The 16757-nt window shown below is 38.3% G+C and overlaps 1 protein-coding gene across 1 annotated transcript in view; it reads right to left on the reverse strand.

Moving 5' to 3' along the window:
- USP9X (ubiquitin specific peptidase 9 X-linked) overlaps positions 1 to 16757 on the reverse strand; it is a 189490-nt gene that overhangs the window by 23521 nt on the left and 149212 nt on the right. Inside the window, exons 37-41 of the mRNA XM_006266676.3 lie at positions 16466 to 16691; positions 9852 to 9981; positions 5566 to 5751; positions 3780 to 4000; positions 2624 to 2712 (exon numbers count right to left, since the gene is read on the reverse strand). Coding sequence (XP_006266738.1) covers positions 2624 to 2712; positions 3780 to 4000; positions 5566 to 5751; positions 9852 to 9981; positions 16466 to 16691 — 852 coding nt within the window. The remainder of the gene's footprint in view (positions 1 to 2623; positions 2713 to 3779; positions 4001 to 5565; positions 5752 to 9851; positions 9982 to 16465; positions 16692 to 16757) is intronic.

Genomic DNA, 16757 nt, shown 5'->3' on the forward strand with positions numbered 1-16757 from the left:
AACATCTTCATTAACGATGTGGACACTGGAGTCAGAAGCGGACTGGCCAAGTTCGCCGATGACACCAAACTTTGGGGCAAAGCATCCACGCCAGAAGACAGGCGGATGATCCAGGCTGACCTGGACAGGCTCAGCAAGTGGGCGGATGAGAATCTGATGGTGTTCAACGCCGATAAATGCAAGGTTCTCCACCTTGGGGAAAAAAAACCCGCAGCATCCTTATAGGCTCGGCAGTGCTATGTTGGTTAGCACTATAGAAGAAAGAGACTTGGGGGTCATCACTGACCACAAGATAAACATGAGCCTGCAATGCGATGCTGCGGCTAGTAAAGCGACCAAAACGCTGGCTTGCATCCATAGATGCTTCTCAAGCAAATCCCGGGACGTCATTCTCCCCCTGTACTTGGCCTTAGTGAGGCCGCAGCTGGAGTACTGCGTCCAGTTTTGGGCTCCACAATTCAAAAAGGATGTGGAGAAGCTTGAGAGAGTCCAGAGAAGAGCCACGCGCATGATCAGAGGTCAGGGAAGCAGACCCTACGATGACAGGCTGAGAGCCCTGGGGCTCTTTAGCCTAGAAAAGCGCAGGCTCAGGGGTGATCTGATGGCCACCTACAAGTTTATCAGGGGTGACCACCAGTATCTAGGGGAACGTTTGTTCACCAGAGCGCCCCAAGGGATGACGAGGACGAATGGTCACAAACTGCTACAAAATCGTTTCAGGCTGGACATAAGGAAGAATTTCTTTACTGTCCGAGCCCCCAAGGTCTGGAACAGCCTGCCACCGGAGGTTGTTCAAGCGCCTTCATTGAACACCTTCAAGATGAAACTGGATGCTTATCTTGCTGGGATCCTATGACCCCAGCTGACATCCTGCCCTTTGGGCGGGGGGCTGGACTCGATGATCTTCCGAGGTCCCTTCCAGCCCTAATGTCTATGAAATCTATGAAATCTATGAAACATTTATAAAAAATTGTTACAATTTTCTAGGTATAGAATGTAATTATTGGAGTTTTGCCTTGAATTTGTCCCCTTCCCTCTGCTACACCAAGGAAAACAAATCTGGGGGGGGAGGTTGGGTAGCCTCCCCCCCTACTTACTATCAGACGTTGCTCTCCATGAGCACATGGAAGTGAGGAGCAAATTTGATCTTGAAATAAACAATTTACCATATAGGCAAATTACTACAGGTACCCATAGGCTTAGGTCATCAAAAATTGATGCATTTTATCATTTTTGAAACTGTTGCAGGTTTTAGCAAAAATACTCCATAAATACACTTTAAAACAGCATTTGTACAGCCACTTTATATATAGTACAAACTATGCATCACATCAGTCCAAAGCCAAAAGGCTCACAATTCACCATATAGTTCAAGGGAAGTATATACGTACTTATGTTTGATATGCAAGGGTTGATGAGCACATAATAGTTCAGAATCTGAAAGCCTGTTAAAAACAACTTCCCTTCTTCCATTTAAACCACATCTCCCACAGAGATCCCTCTCCCCAGCTAAAAAAAAGGGCACAAGTTCAATGCTCACACTGGAGCAAAGCAGGCCAGACCACTGCCTTCTCTTGGAAGATTTTTCAAGGTAATTCCAGGCAGTTACTGAAATCAGAATCCTCCCAAACTCTGAAGGGAATGGCTTTTGGGTCTCCTCCCATAACCTCTTAACTGCAATCAGTTTTCATTCCACAAGCCTCTTGCTATCCCAGGCTATTTTGAATGTTCTCTATTAATATTTTTCAAAATGCTGTTTCAAATGATTTACTAAAATACAGTCACTGACATATTTCCATGCCCAAACTATCAAAACAGTATTATATCAAAAGGTGGCCAAATTTATCAGCCTAATTACATTTATTCTAACTTGTACCCCTTCTTCTACTACATGTTGGCTGACTGGCCTCAGATCATGAGCACTACGAGGCAGGGACTATTCACCTCTTTTATGTCTGACCAGTGTTTTGCACTTTTAAAGCTTACCAGAAACAGTCAAGTATATTTTACAGAAGTACAAGACAACAATATATAAAGGAAGCAGTTCAACATTTTTAACAATACTATTTTAAAGTCTTAGTTCTCATCTACTGAGATAATGTTTCACACTAGTTGATATTTGTTCATTTCCTATGAAGCGTGCATCCCTCCCAATTTAATGCTTCATCTGTGTCCAAGCAGCAGTCTTCTCCACATACCACTTACCTGACCACTAGCAACAACAATGCTGTTAAACAGAACACCACTTTATTGGGATATTTTCAAGGAACCCGTCTGGCTTAGTAAGTGAATACCAAAGACTGTAGTATTAGCAAAAGTTCCACTTGCATGGGGAAGCATTTATAGCACGAAGGGACTGAGTGGCATTCTGCCATTTATGTAAAAGAGTGAAATTTTAAGCTTGAATATTAAATACAGAAGTTTCTTAGTAATTTATAAGTAAGATAAAAAGGAACATAAATGTTACCCTAGTATTTTGATCAGTAAATAGACTTTAAATAAATAATTTACAAAAGGACTTGAATTGATCGGTAGAGCCATCGGGGAAAAAGCTGTCCAACAGAGAAGTCTACAAATTAGAAGAGGAAAGGATTATATTGAATGACAAAAAAAATCCACTAACCTGTGAGTTTGCCAAGAGTCCTCAATTAACAAGATTTGTAAAAGCAGATCCAAATAAGGTCGAAGTTCATAAGTATATGAATATGCAACCTTAAATGAGGTTAAAAAGCAGTGATAATTATGCTCAAGTATTCCTTTAATACACACAGATTATTTCTTAACATTAGTTAAGATTCAGTTAGTGTAAATCTGAAACAATTACACTGCTCATGTAAAAACATGTATATGCTACTTCAGTTTCAGGGAAAAAAGTTTAAGAGGTATAACAAGTCAGTTTTATATTGGGGAAGGACAACATCTCTGGGATGTTAAGACTAAGCCTCAAGGAGATGGCTCTCCATGCAGATTTTGAGGTCTGAAATTATAAAATGAAAAAAGGTATAAATAGGGAAAATTTGCTTTGTTGTTACTCCAAAGGTATCTTTTGGATGCATTCTCACTTTTGAACCTTTGCTTCCTAGTATGCTTTAACAAAACTTCCTTGAGTTCCAAGAAACGTTGATCCCTTGTAGTGGGTAGCTGTGTAGAGCATGAAGCAAGTTTTTTAGACTTAGTCCTTCAGGTAATGGTGCTTCCCACTTAATTAAGTAGGGTCAACTTTCTAAGGACCATAGTCGCTCCAAATGTTATCACCTTCTCCTTAGACCTTTTGGCACTAGACATATAGGGAAGGTTCTCAATGGAATAAGCTTGCCTGTCAAAAGCAAACTACTAGTAAAGGTAACCAGTGAGACTGTCCAGGGGAAGTGCCTAGTAGGTGAACAGGGGTAAACTGCTTCATATGGCTGAAACCTATGGACTAGAAATAATTAAAATAGATGAAACAACAGAAATAGTACCAATAACTTATTTGGTGATGGTGGCTGGAATGTTGAAGGAGATGTATTTGTAGTATGTGAGGGAAGGCACGCAAAGGCCGGAAGGATCTGGCTTACACCCAACTATCATCATCCTCAGGATTACTAATTTATAAAAATAACATGAAACTTGGATCTAAGAGCAAGAGTCCCGACAGAATACATCTTAAGGAAGTTTACCTAACGTTAGACCTGTACAATTTCTCATACAAGTATCATTTATATGCACGATGAACATTTTTACACTTCTATACACACTCATCCTTCTCCACCTTTTTTTTTTTTTTTTTTTTTTTTTACCTGCCAGAGAAGTTCACTGAGGACAGTTGAAGAGAACTGAGGATTCTCCCAACAGCAAAAACGAAGCAATTTGATGGTCTCTTCTGAATTACTGCAGTCTTCAATAATCTTCTTCACGTAACTGGTTCGTACAAACAGAATGTCTGCCACATTCTGCTGAAGTGCCATTATAGGTTGTGATAAATTAGGATCACCATATGGGTTGGCAAGTGGGGGATTACCTAGAAGAAGCAGGTATTACTGATGAAATAAATTAAAAACTTCCAGGATTAACAACTGATACACATGAAGAGATGAACTCATAGCAAACTACTTCAGCTATAAAAAAAGCTCTCTAGTCTAAAATAGCTAGACTTTATGATACTGAATGTGGCAACATGGAACCTGACAGCCACATTTCCTGTCTAAATGACATTAACATAACTATGATTGGTATAGGCATGAGAGCTGAAGCTACCTTGCTATGCAAGAGGTAGCTGCTGGCAGGGTTTCCCAGTAAGGTCACTTTAACTTTAGAATGTACTTGCTTCTCTTTCCATCCAGATTTTGAATGACTATCTGAAATCGTCCATATAGGCTGAGCTTTAGACCATGCTTTAGTAAAGAGAAAGGTTGTTACTGTTTCTTTGAAGCAGGACAGTATTTTAAAATTATACTGAAAGGCATCAAGACCTTGAGGCAGGCATTTTTGTTTGTTTATTTTTATTTCAGCATATTCACTATACCATAGCTATTGACTTACATTTTGAATGAACCACATACAAATAATGATTTCTAGTACACTATGGATAGAGTGAATTCCATGTTTATTCATATATCATATACCCCTGAATAAAGACATGCACCTTATTTTGGGGAAACAGAATAAAGAAAACCTTTTTTTCAGTCTTACCTGCCATAGCAATGGCTCACCATAGCTGAACACTGGTTTGCATAGGGCAAGGCAGAGTCCACTCATCAGTACTGGTTTCCTCTTCCTTGCTGCTCAGCCAAAAGCTAACGGTTTAACTCTTTCACAGCCACTACCAAATTGGCAGCAGCTTCTAGTTGTTCAGCCAATGCCTACTGCCAATTTGGCAGTGGCTGTGAGAGGGTTAAACCTCCAGCTGTGGAGATCCAAGAGCAAGTGAAGCTGATGAATGGACTTTGCTCCATGCATCTCAGCAGAGTCCCTGGCAGTCATTCCAGAGTGGAAATCAGATTCCTCACTTAAAATATGCACCCTAATTTTGGTTGATTAAGTTTCCTTTAAAAGGTGCGGGGGGCAAATGCAATCATATGCAACTATTAAGACTGCTTTAACACTGCGAAGATATATTAACAAAAATAGATTAAGTAAAAGCACAACAAGTAACACATACTGAGAACAAAAACAACTGAAGTTAAAGCCTGCCAAATCTTCTGGAGCTTAGAATTTATAAAATAAAAAGATATGATTTCCTTCTCTGGTATGCCAGCTCAAACCCATTAACTGCAAAGACTATAAACCAAATTATCCTGATTTAAAACATCACATTACTATAGGTTTTGCTGTTCTCAGTTTCTCTACAAATTCCTAATTGCATTCTTCCCAAATTCCTGAATTATTTAGTAAGTTTCATATCTCAAGATAAAATTTGGCCACTACCTCACTCTAGGATCAGGAAAAAAAGTTGCTGGAAAATAAAGTGCTAAGCTAAATTTAATGGACATCAAAGATTACATAAAACAAGTACCCAACACTATTTACCAATGTGCAGACAAGATGTTCAACTAATTTAAGAAAAACTTGTAAAATTCACTATACCATTGATAGAAGACTGCATGCGTGATGACACATTGCAACAGCGGATTAGTTGTGACACTACAGTATACAATTTGCCCAGTTCAGCATACTGATACTTAATTGGAGGACCTGGGCCTTCATCCAGAGCCACAAGCATGAATGTTGCAGGTACATTTAATTTCAGAAGCTGTGTCTTCTCTGCTACACCTTTGGAGGGGAGAAATAATACATCCTGTGATTAGAACTGACAGCACTGTTTTATAAGCTTACTTTTCTCAATTACACTTTGGTATAATTGAAAAATACCAAATTCTTCCATTGCTAGCTCTCATTTTGATTTCTTATTTACACTTTCCTATCAGGAAAAAATAAAATGGTTAAGTCTAACATATTAAAATCAGGTCAGGTTTCACTTGAAAATTGCATACGTCAGAATTAAAAAGGAAGCCATTTCCCACAGTGTTCACATAAGCCACCAGAACATTTTCCTTTCTGGATCCTGACTTCTTCCCTAGTCAGATATTATTGCTATGTGCCAAGCAATAATGAAAAAGCAGTACAAAAAGAGAAATTAAATAGAACAGGAGTTTAACGTTGCCCCTTCTTCTAATTAGTAGTATTAAATATATTTTTGGTATAATCACAGAACATGTTTCTGCCAAAAGATGCCTTTGTGGAGAAAGGAATAAGCCTGTAGTGTTTTATCAAAGAGCTGATGGATTATCACATTAATTTTATCATTCTTCTATGCTGACTTTGACCAATACCCTCTCTGTCTATCAGGACACTGTGAAATAACCAAGCTCTAATCTTCTGAATATTTTTCAGCAATACTGTCTCTGAGATCATCTTTCTTTAAACTTTGAATGCTGAAAGGCACCAGCATTCAGTGTAGAAGTGGATGAATAAGAATGCTTTACTGAGGTGATCAGTTCTAATCAAAGTCTTCTTTAATGGCTTTTTCCTTTCAGGTGCTGAAGAACTGAACAAAATGAAGGAATTAATACAGTGAGTTATGAAAGAAAATATTAAAAACTTTACTTATACTGGATTCTAAACAACCACCTTGCATTCTAAGAAAATAATTAATGGACTCTTCATGTTGATGTGACAGTAAACAAGAAACCTGATTTATAGACAATAATCACATCTAACTGATTAGGTTCGTTTGGTTCAATGAATGAATTGTAGCACTGTGGGGAAAATTTGTCTTTGTTATCTGTTTTGATAGTTAAGCTGACCTGACAAGCACTGAAATCAGATGGTGATCTACCAATTACATGGACCTCAATTTATGACCTTGTTTAGATAACGATATGAAACCTGATGATAATGGATCTTAGGCATATCCTTAATGCTATTGTAAAAGAGATCCAGAAAAAAATTAAATAACTGGATTCCTAATATTAATCTTTCTTAAAATATGTAGGAAAAATATCTTGCATAAGATGAGAGAGAAAGTCTGAGGAGTCACAAAGTATAGAATCTGCTACTATAAAATAGCTATGAAGCCCTTTTTGGAACAGATTTCAGAGTAATTTTGGAAGCACAGGGGGGTTTCTTTGAAGAGGGTCTAGAGTTTATGCCACTACTACAGAGACTATTAATTTGGCTGCCAACACCCTAAATGGCAGATGGATTAAGAGCACAGATCTGTTTGCCATAAATTAGCTAAGGACATCATTTTTTTGTACAGACTTGAACTCAATTTGGCTCCAACAGTTGATTTTTTTTTAATATTATCTGATGATGACAGTATCACTAGTGAAGCATGCAACTACAAGTGAGGCTTTGCAGGTCATTTGAAAGGAACTCTGGAAAGCCTTTTCCAAGGATGTTTTTTCCATGTCTTTTGGATCTTGTTGGGGGATAGTAGGGATGGGACTCAACAGAAAGTGACATTTTGCCAGAAATGCTACTGGGGAGATGCTAAACGAAGGATCCCAAAATATTAACACCTAAGATGTCACTAAATTTTAGAGCTTGATAACCTAGCCTTTTTTTCTTAGTTTTCCACCCCACTAGTGAGTTTGGAAAAGAGAAAAAAAAGATGGTGAGTTTTGTTCCAGTTTTGGAAAGGAAGCATCTTCTTTTCACTTTTGACTGCTCAAATCTGTTTGAATGCATGGTGACCAACATCAAGACCTTGTGAACAGAACAAATGTGCAGGCTAATGCTAAGAAAGTTACTTCTTTATCCAAAACTATAGCAGAATATTTTGATGCTCCTGCAGCACTTTTTTCTTCAAGGGAAAAAACTCATGATAGCAAATTAGAATCTAGAATTAATGGTCATCTTTGGTGTCTGTGGAAAGATTTTGTTTAGCTTTCTTTTGCATCTTAGTTCACAAAGGATATGTGCATGTGTTTCCTGATCCTTGATGCTTACAGATTTAGAGGAAACTGGAAGTTCTTCCTTGAAGATGCCCTGATCAGTGAAATATCATTTAGTTTCCCAAGTCACAAAAGATCTTGAACTTGCCTGATCTTCCCTTGTACAGGTCTCTCTGCTGATGCGTGTGTATATGTTCGCATGCAGTAACATGTTTCAGTTAGTTCTGCTGGGCATAGGATTTGAAGTCCTTGATGGGGAAAGCCAAAGCTCCTGGCCTCCCCGCTCCCCGCAAACCTCTGCTAGGCAGCCCAGCCAACACTGCCTGGTGCAGGGTTTAAAGTCCCTCTGGCCTCCCCCGGAACCAGGCTGACACTTAGATGATTGCTGGTCACCAGCCACACATTAAAGGCACCATATAGACAAGCCATAAAAACATTTTACATCGTAAGTAGAACATTTTTATGACTTGCTCCCCATTTTATGGCACTTTAAACTAGAAACATGCATAGCAGCCTTCCTATTTATGCCATGATTAACATGTTAACTGTGGCATAAATGTAACATGCAGAGGGGGCCCCAGTATCTGGCATACATGGAATGGCCAAGCACTCTGTGGCCTCATGGATAAGCCTAAACTACCTCCAATACTTTGCAAGAAGTTGCAGTCCAGTTGCATCAGACAGAGAAAATTAAACACAGAATGATCTAAGTGGTATATTATCACTATAACAAACTTGCATTATGGTAACTTCCTGATTACATGTAATATACATGTAACAACTACATTAAGTTAACAACTTCCATTTTAAATTAAAATAATGTAGTACATCAGAACAACTTATTTTTCAAATCACAAGTGAACAGCAAATTTCATAAATAGTGAAGCAGTTTTGACTGACAGAAGAACACAAGTCAGTACCAAAAGAGACAGAAGAGAACACCAGGAAGGATATGGTGAATATTATACTGTATCAACATCAAGATTAAGCTTACATCTTCTAATGAGGAAACAGCCATTCTATATTTTGTTTGCTGAAAATAAGAAGCCAAAATATTTAATCAATGCACCAAAATCAGAATCTAGTTTGATAAGTACTGGACTCCAGGGAAATTAAGACTAAGTTCAGTTCTTAAGTTTGACACACTGACTTGGTTAAACAATATATAGATAGAGGGAACAAAATGATTTGGCTCAGCTGATTTTTGCCTTAACATAACTACTACTTATAACATCAGAAACAAGGCCACAGTAACATTAAGAGTATAAAAATGTACAACTCAATCACAATATTTCATTTCTACACTGCACTTAGCACTGCATAAATGTTGTACGAATGTTAAACTTCAAAACACCTGGGGAGATTTATTAATTTTTAAATGCATTTTAAAATTGTGTTATGATGTTTAGTAACCAGAGCACTTCAGCATGGGGCTATTTGCAAACAAATTACTACAATCATCATTTTGGGATGGAGGAGTCTAAGAGATTAGCTGACTTGCTCAAGGTCACAGCAAGCCAGTAACAGAGTTAAAACTTAGAAATCATGAGTCTATAGTCTCAAACCTTCATCTGACTATCGCCTCTCAGACTGTAAACAATCTAATAAGACCACTACAGTTCAATCTCCGTTCCTTTCTAGACTTTGGCACTGCTACGTGACCTTGGGGGGGGGGGGGGGGGGGGGGAGTCACTGAATTTCTCAGTGCCTTACTTTACTTAATAATAGGCCACACAATTTAGTATTTCACTGGCTTGCTGTAAACCTGAATCTATTGTCTGGTGTTAACTACTCAAAATTGCCATATAAATCTTCAAAAATACTATAATTCCCACAAATTTAAAATGCCCCGTAATTTTCTGTTGGCTCACAGTCATCTCACATTTAGTTCAATGAGAGCATAGTTTTCTGCATGTAAACATTCAAAAACAGTATTATTGCAACAGCATTAAGATTATTCAGTAACCTGCTTACCTAAATTGGCATACATCACAAACAGATTGAAATACTGTTGCAAATGACGCCCATGCTCAGACACTTCCCTTCTAAGGAGATTTAGTACCGCCCTCAGCAAGTGATCGCTCAAACTTAAGTTGTCATATGCCTATAAAACAAGGAAGTTCTAATATTAACAGCAGCTCCTACACAGTTTCCATTTAATAAACGCACACATTGCAGCTCAATACCAGATTATGAGAATTACTTATTTAAAAGTGAATTGTTCCAGGCAGTATTTAGGTGAAATCTCTTTGAAGTATACTTAAGAAAGGTTATTTTATAAAATTTTCAGACTGCTTTAGTATTTGAAATGTGAGAAAGAAGAAAAGTTTACGGCACTCACTCCTTTCCCATTAAAATACAACATACACTTGGAGAAAGAAACTTTTATGTTGAAATGTTAATTTTGATCAAAACACACTCATGGAAACATAAGTAATAGAATATCCTACTCGGAATTCTAGTGGGGAGGGAGGGCAGCAAGTACTGATCTATTATCGACAATACACTGGAATAATTTTTTCTGGGAATCACAGAATTTCATTTTTTTCGGAAATTAATGGTTTAAGATGGATGCAAACTCTTGGAGAATAAACACAGTTACATATTTAAAATATATGATCTACATGCTAATTGGAACCTGACAAGTCATTATAGAGCAAACATAATAAAATAAACTATGCCCCTTAGCAAGAGTAAATGACTTCAATAAAATAACAACAAACAAGTCTGTGGTTCATTGCACACATGGGGCCCCATCTAGAAGGCAGACGTAAGCTGGAGGTGGAAAATGTGCCATGATGCAACTTGATGAACTATATTCAGTGAACAACTAGATTGGCCAAAGCTTCTCAGCATTTTGAGTAACTGTATGCCCTTATAAAATTTAAAACATTATTGCTCATGTGAAGCAGAAAATAAGCATTCTGTCTATACTAAAATGCCAAGGCCAAACTTTGCTGCAAAGAATCCCAGCAATGCCCTCTTTGTTTGCAGTTCTCTATTCATGAAAGCAATTGGCTCTCTGAAGATTTCTTCAGAAGACTGAGCTTCAAGATCACTCAGGGCAGTCACAGGATACTTCAGAGCACTAGTTTTCATCCAAATAAATGATTCAAACAATTTCCCCTAACCGCTTTCTTGATACACCTCCTAAAGGGAAACCTTAAGGTTACAGACTGCATAGAAAAATCAGGATTATGATGAATTCAATTTCTAAGCTCCCCATTCAGAGTTCAAACACTGCTTTCTGCTTTTCAGGTCTCTACTGTTATGTTATCACTTTCTATGATGCAGTTTGCCTTATTTTATAATAAAGTCAACAAATCAGCTACCTTATGTTAGCTAGCATGAAAATAAAACCTTCCAATCGAATGCTAAGTAGTGTTGATTTTGACTAGCAATTGAAGTCCTACAGATTCCCCAGACTAATCCAAAGTATCCAACGAATTCAGTGGATGTATTTATTGCCCTTAATCAAAGAACAGATCCAAGGTGACGTGGTTAGTACTATGACCAATTTTCTAACTATACTGAGATAAACTGAACAATGAGAGAGCTTAAAACAGATTAACAAAACACTGTCAATTCCAATGCTTTAATTGGTGTTGGATAGCAAATCACTTTGTTGATGGTAGTTTTGTTGAATGCCCTGCAGACTATACTGGCAATGCTCTTGTGGTGCTTTTCTGCTAGTAACTCAGTGTTCATGCTGTTTGTGATACACAGATGGGTCCAAGATGCAAGCATCGTTTCCCAACTACCTTGAGTCCATACTGTATTTCCTTGCATATCATATGCACCTACATAAGATACACATCTTGTTTTAGGAAGGCAGAATGAAGAAAAAAAATATATTGGGAATCATAGTTGAGTCCTAACAGCAAAGGCAGAGTACAAACTGTGCAGTGGGTGTGAGATGGTTAAAACTGCAGCTGCAATTCTGAACACTGAATTTCACCCCTCCCCTTTTGGAGTCAGCAGGGAGAGAAGCAATGACAGCCATTACAGCTGTCACAGCTGTCATCCATGCCTCCATTACTCTCCATTATGGTGCAGAAAAATCAGCTTCCTTGCACCCCAATTCAGAGGGCTAAGTTTTAGGAAAAGGTGCGTGTAGTATGCTAGTAAAAACAGTATCTTACAGCTGGCCACGGTCAGAAAACAGAGTCAATTCCTCAATCTAGTGGTGGTTCTGGACATCTTAATGGGTTGGTCAACATCTTTAATTTAAGTCTCTTCAAGAAATACAAAAATCTAGAACTCTTGGTTTAGAAATGGTACCTTTTATTAGACCAACTAGGAAACTGCAAGATGAAATATCTTCTTCTGCAAGCTTTCGGGCTCAAATGCCCTTCATCAGACCCTGGGAAAATTAAAGATGGCACAAAGTCCCCATAGGTAGGAAATAAGCTTCATTTTTGCACAGAGTTTGAGATGGAAAATCTGTCCCTCTCTGGGTCCACGAGAATGTTTCTGTGAGTTGTTCTAAGTTGCTCTTAGTTGTGTAGATCAGGTAGTTTTCCTTCCCTGGAGGTGTCAGATGGCAAGCAGGGAGGTTTAAAAATCTTTCTTGTTGCAGTACAAGATTTTTAAACCTCCCGGCTTGCCATCTGACATCTCCAGGAATCCTACCTAATTTACACAATAAAGAACAACTCAGAACAACTCAGAGACACTTGCATGGACCCAGAGGAACAGATTTTCCATCTCCAGCTCCCTCTGTGCAAAAGTGAAGTTTATTTCCTACCTATGGGGACTTTGTGCCATCTTTAATTTTCCTAGAGGGCGTTTGATCCCAAAAGCTTGCAGCAAAAGGTAATTTCTCTTGCAATGTCCTAATTTGTCTAATAAAAGGTATAATTTCTGAACCAAGAGTTCTAGATTTTTCCATTTCATTTTGTCTCAGATCACCACGGTTACCAAATACAAGATCTCTTTAAGGCAGAGACCCAGCACTTCAGTGTGAAACTCAGAAATAAACTGAGATATGGGGCTAATAGTAATTAATTATGATGGCTGATAATCTAATTCTGTGGTTGAGGATGAGGAATAAACACATTTTTAAAAAGGACACGGAGCAGTTAGAGAGGATCCAGGGGTGGGCAACAAAAATGATAAAGGGCCTGGAAAGCAAGTCGTACCAGGAGAGGTTGAAGGAGTGAGGCATGTTCAGCTTGTGGAAAAGGCACTTAAGGAGGGACATAATAGTAGTTTTCTAATACCTAAAGGACTGCCAAAAATAAGAGGGAAAGCACCTTTTTTCAACTGCTGCAGAGACCAGGATGTGGACTGATGGGTTGAAGTTGCAGCAAAGTAAGTTTAGATTGGAAATCCAAAAAAAACCCCAAACCAAACATCTTCACTGTTTGAATACTAGGGCAATGGAACAGACTGCCTAGGGAAGCTGTGGATTTTCCATTGCTGGAGATGTTCAAGAAGAGTTTGGACAGCCATGTCTATGTTCTACTATCAGTATTTTCCATGTTTCTGGGCTTTGCTTCTTGTCCCCGACCCTCTCTTTCTGCTACACGTCAGGGTGTTTTTAAGCCTCCCTCAGAGACATTGAATGTTGGCTACAGCCAAAGCTGGGGACTTTGCCTGGGGTGTGCCAATGCTCTTGCTGGGACCAAAGACAGATTCCTGGGCTGGAGGGTCTTGCGCCTCTGCTCAGGGTCAAAGTGACTGCCATATTTGGAGTCAGGAAATAATCTTATCCCATGGTCAGATTGATACTGAATGCGGGAGTTTTGTCTTCCTCTGCAGCAAGAGGCATGGCTCTCCACTTGGGGTGTTTTGAACATATACTGACATTTCACAGAAGCAGGACATTGGCTGCTGTGGTTCCCCTGCTTTACCTGTGGCAGGTTAGGGCGTTAGGTCTGTGTTGTGTCAGGGTTGACAGTAGTTTTATGTAGAGAGTTTAGATTATGGACTTGTATAGGATGATACTGTCAGGAAGAGGGTTGGACTAGATGACCTGTGGAGGTCCCTTTCAGCCTTACTTCTCTATGATTCTAAGACTGGCAAATGCCCAAGTGTATTTGGAATTTGTGCATCTCAAGTATTTATAGATTACCAGTCACTACAGCATCCAGCTGCTGCCACAAAGCAACCCGACACATAACAGCGATTTAGGTCTGAGGTCTTCATTTTAAAAAGGAAGCTTAATAATTAGGAAACAGCAACAGAATCAAAAAAGGACTCTGCAATGGGAGAGAAGAACAGAAAAGTAAAGAGAAGAGTAGGGTCAAATTTGAAGAAGATTCAGTAACTCTTATCAATGGAAAAAAAGATGGGCAAAATTGAGATCAGACAGGAAGTTATTAGCATGAATGAACTGGAATCTGCAAAAAGGCCACATTAAAGGACATGTGGGAGAAGGCTAATTTGTAATACAGAAGAAATACAGATAATGGTTATAGGGGGAACTCAGAGGTTAGACAGAAACATGCTTGGTGAAAACCTGGAAATAAAGCAAATGGTCGTTTTGGTGAGTGGGAGAACTGAATTAGAGCTGCAGGGGGAATGAAGATGCAGTGTGAAGGAAATCATTGATACTTTGGGACACTATGATCATATGGTGGGGTGGACGAAATGCGGCCCACGGGCCGGATGCAGACCGCCAAGCCAATCTATCCAGCCCACGGGGCACCTAAAAAATTTAGAAAATAAATATTTATCTGCCCTGGGCTGCCTGTCATGCAGCCTTCAATGGCTTGCCAAAACTCAGTAAGTGGCCCTCTGCTCAAAATAATTGCCTGCCCCTGTCACATGGCTACATACTTTAAAATGTTTTTGGGAAATGTAAGAATCAATTCGGAAAACTGGTCGGGAAAATCAGACACATTTAGATTTAAAACAAGGTGTGTGTAAATACACACACACACACACACTTACACTTCATTAGTATGTAAGTAATTTTAAAAAAGCCACAATGTAAATTTAGTGCCTTTGCATTGACAAATATATAAGAGTTTTAAATATTATTGTAATTTAATCCTTAAAAAGGAAAAACACCTTAAAGAAGCAATACTAATAAAATAACATGGCTCCAGAAGAGCAGCTAATTGGCACCTTATAGATATGCTCCTCTGAAGCCATGTTTTATATATATTTTTGTTCCTTCCTCAGTATGACTTTTGTAAACGGAAGCTCATTTTGAAATATACATGCTCTGGAATATAATACGCACCTTATTTTTGAAAAGCAGAGTGAAAAAAAAATTTCTAGTGTTATGGCTAAATAGAGCAGGGACAGAGACTAATGTTCAGCTGACTAACCCTCCCTTACCTTAACTACAGCGGAAACCCTAACTGCTACTGCAGACTGGTCTCCACGCATGGCTACCAAACATCCAAGGTACAATCCAGGAACTTGACCTATATCATGGTCATTAAAGTAGCAGTTGATATGGGGAGTTTAATTTAATTCTTGCAGACCTTTAATATTCAAAATGAGTTTTCCTTAACAGAAAGGACATTCTACATCCCTTCATATCAGTTCCCAAAACTCAAGACAAGTAAGCCACAAAAATATGAGGAACTTCCAATGCTTTTGGAAAACTGCATTAGTATGTCAGCAACAGAACTCAGAATTAATTGCAGACACATAAAAAGGATATTCATTCATTTTTAGCAGCATCTATATCTATTACTACTTATATATCTGAATTTCATAAAAGGTAGAAAGCAGAATGGTTAATATTAGCTGGGATGCCAAGGAAAAATGGAAATCGCAGTCTCAAAAATCCTAACAGTAGACTGGAATATGAGGCTGCTTCTCATTCCTACAGAAGGGTGACAGGGTCTCAGACTAAGTTAACACCTGAACTGAAAAAAGACTCAAGGTACATAAGGAGAGTACATAATTAATTATTACACAAGCATATCAAATTATGCATATATTAAATTTTTCATTTAATTTTTTCCACAACTCCTCATCCTGGGTTTAAAGTACACAAAAGGAGACATATCAAATCCAACCATGAATTGTAGAGAAGAAAATTAAAGTAGACCAAACCAAAAGTTTATCAATATTTAAAAATGCCACAAGTAGTAAAATTATCAGGAGTTGAAACAATCCAGATTTATATTATTTTACTGAATGTATATGATGGTTTAGAACATTTTGAAGGTTACAAATTGAAAACAGGTTTTTACTTTTGAAATCTTAAGACAGAACAATGCCATGACAACACTTGTTCCACACCTCTAAAATGACCATATTAAAGAACAACCCCTCCATGCCCCATGATGCTACAAACCCTTCCAAAGAAAAAATCCAGCACACTAAGTTGTAAAATTCAAGATTTTTAGTGGTCTTGCTGAGTATTTGAAAATCATATACAGCAGCACTGGATTTTTTCCCCCCAATCTGAAGAGAAAACCTGAGGCCCAACCAACTAAATCCAGAAAAAAAAATCTTTAATGTGCAACTTTCATGTTGGCAGTTGTTTCAATCCGTGTAAGTATTAAAGTTGACACTGACTGATTTTGATACGGGTAGAACTTTCTATTTCTTCTATGTGAGCCTTTAAGAACAAGCTGTAAAACAACTGAAGAGCTGCTTAGACAGAAAATTGTAAATACCTGACTAGAAGGTCCAGGAGAGGCAAAAGGTGAAGGACATGGCCCATCTTGCAATGAAAAATGTGCAATAAATACTATAAGTTTTGCAAATGCCCCTCTCACTTCAGCACTAGGGCATTCCAAAAGATACTCAGAGAAGCGGTTTGAAACATTAAAAAGGACATTGTGTGCAAACCAAAAGCGTACATTCTTGCTGTGACGAAGAAGAATGCATAATGCATCATACCTGAAACAGAGTAGATACATTACAACTGTAGTATTACTGTCAATATTAATACATCTATATCCAGCT

The sequence above is a fragment of the Alligator mississippiensis genome, chromosome 1 (assembly GCF_030867095.1).
Source record: "Alligator mississippiensis isolate rAllMis1 chromosome 1, rAllMis1, whole genome shotgun sequence".
In the NCBI taxonomy this organism is placed as follows: domain Eukaryota; kingdom Metazoa; phylum Chordata; order Crocodylia; family Alligatoridae; genus Alligator; species Alligator mississippiensis.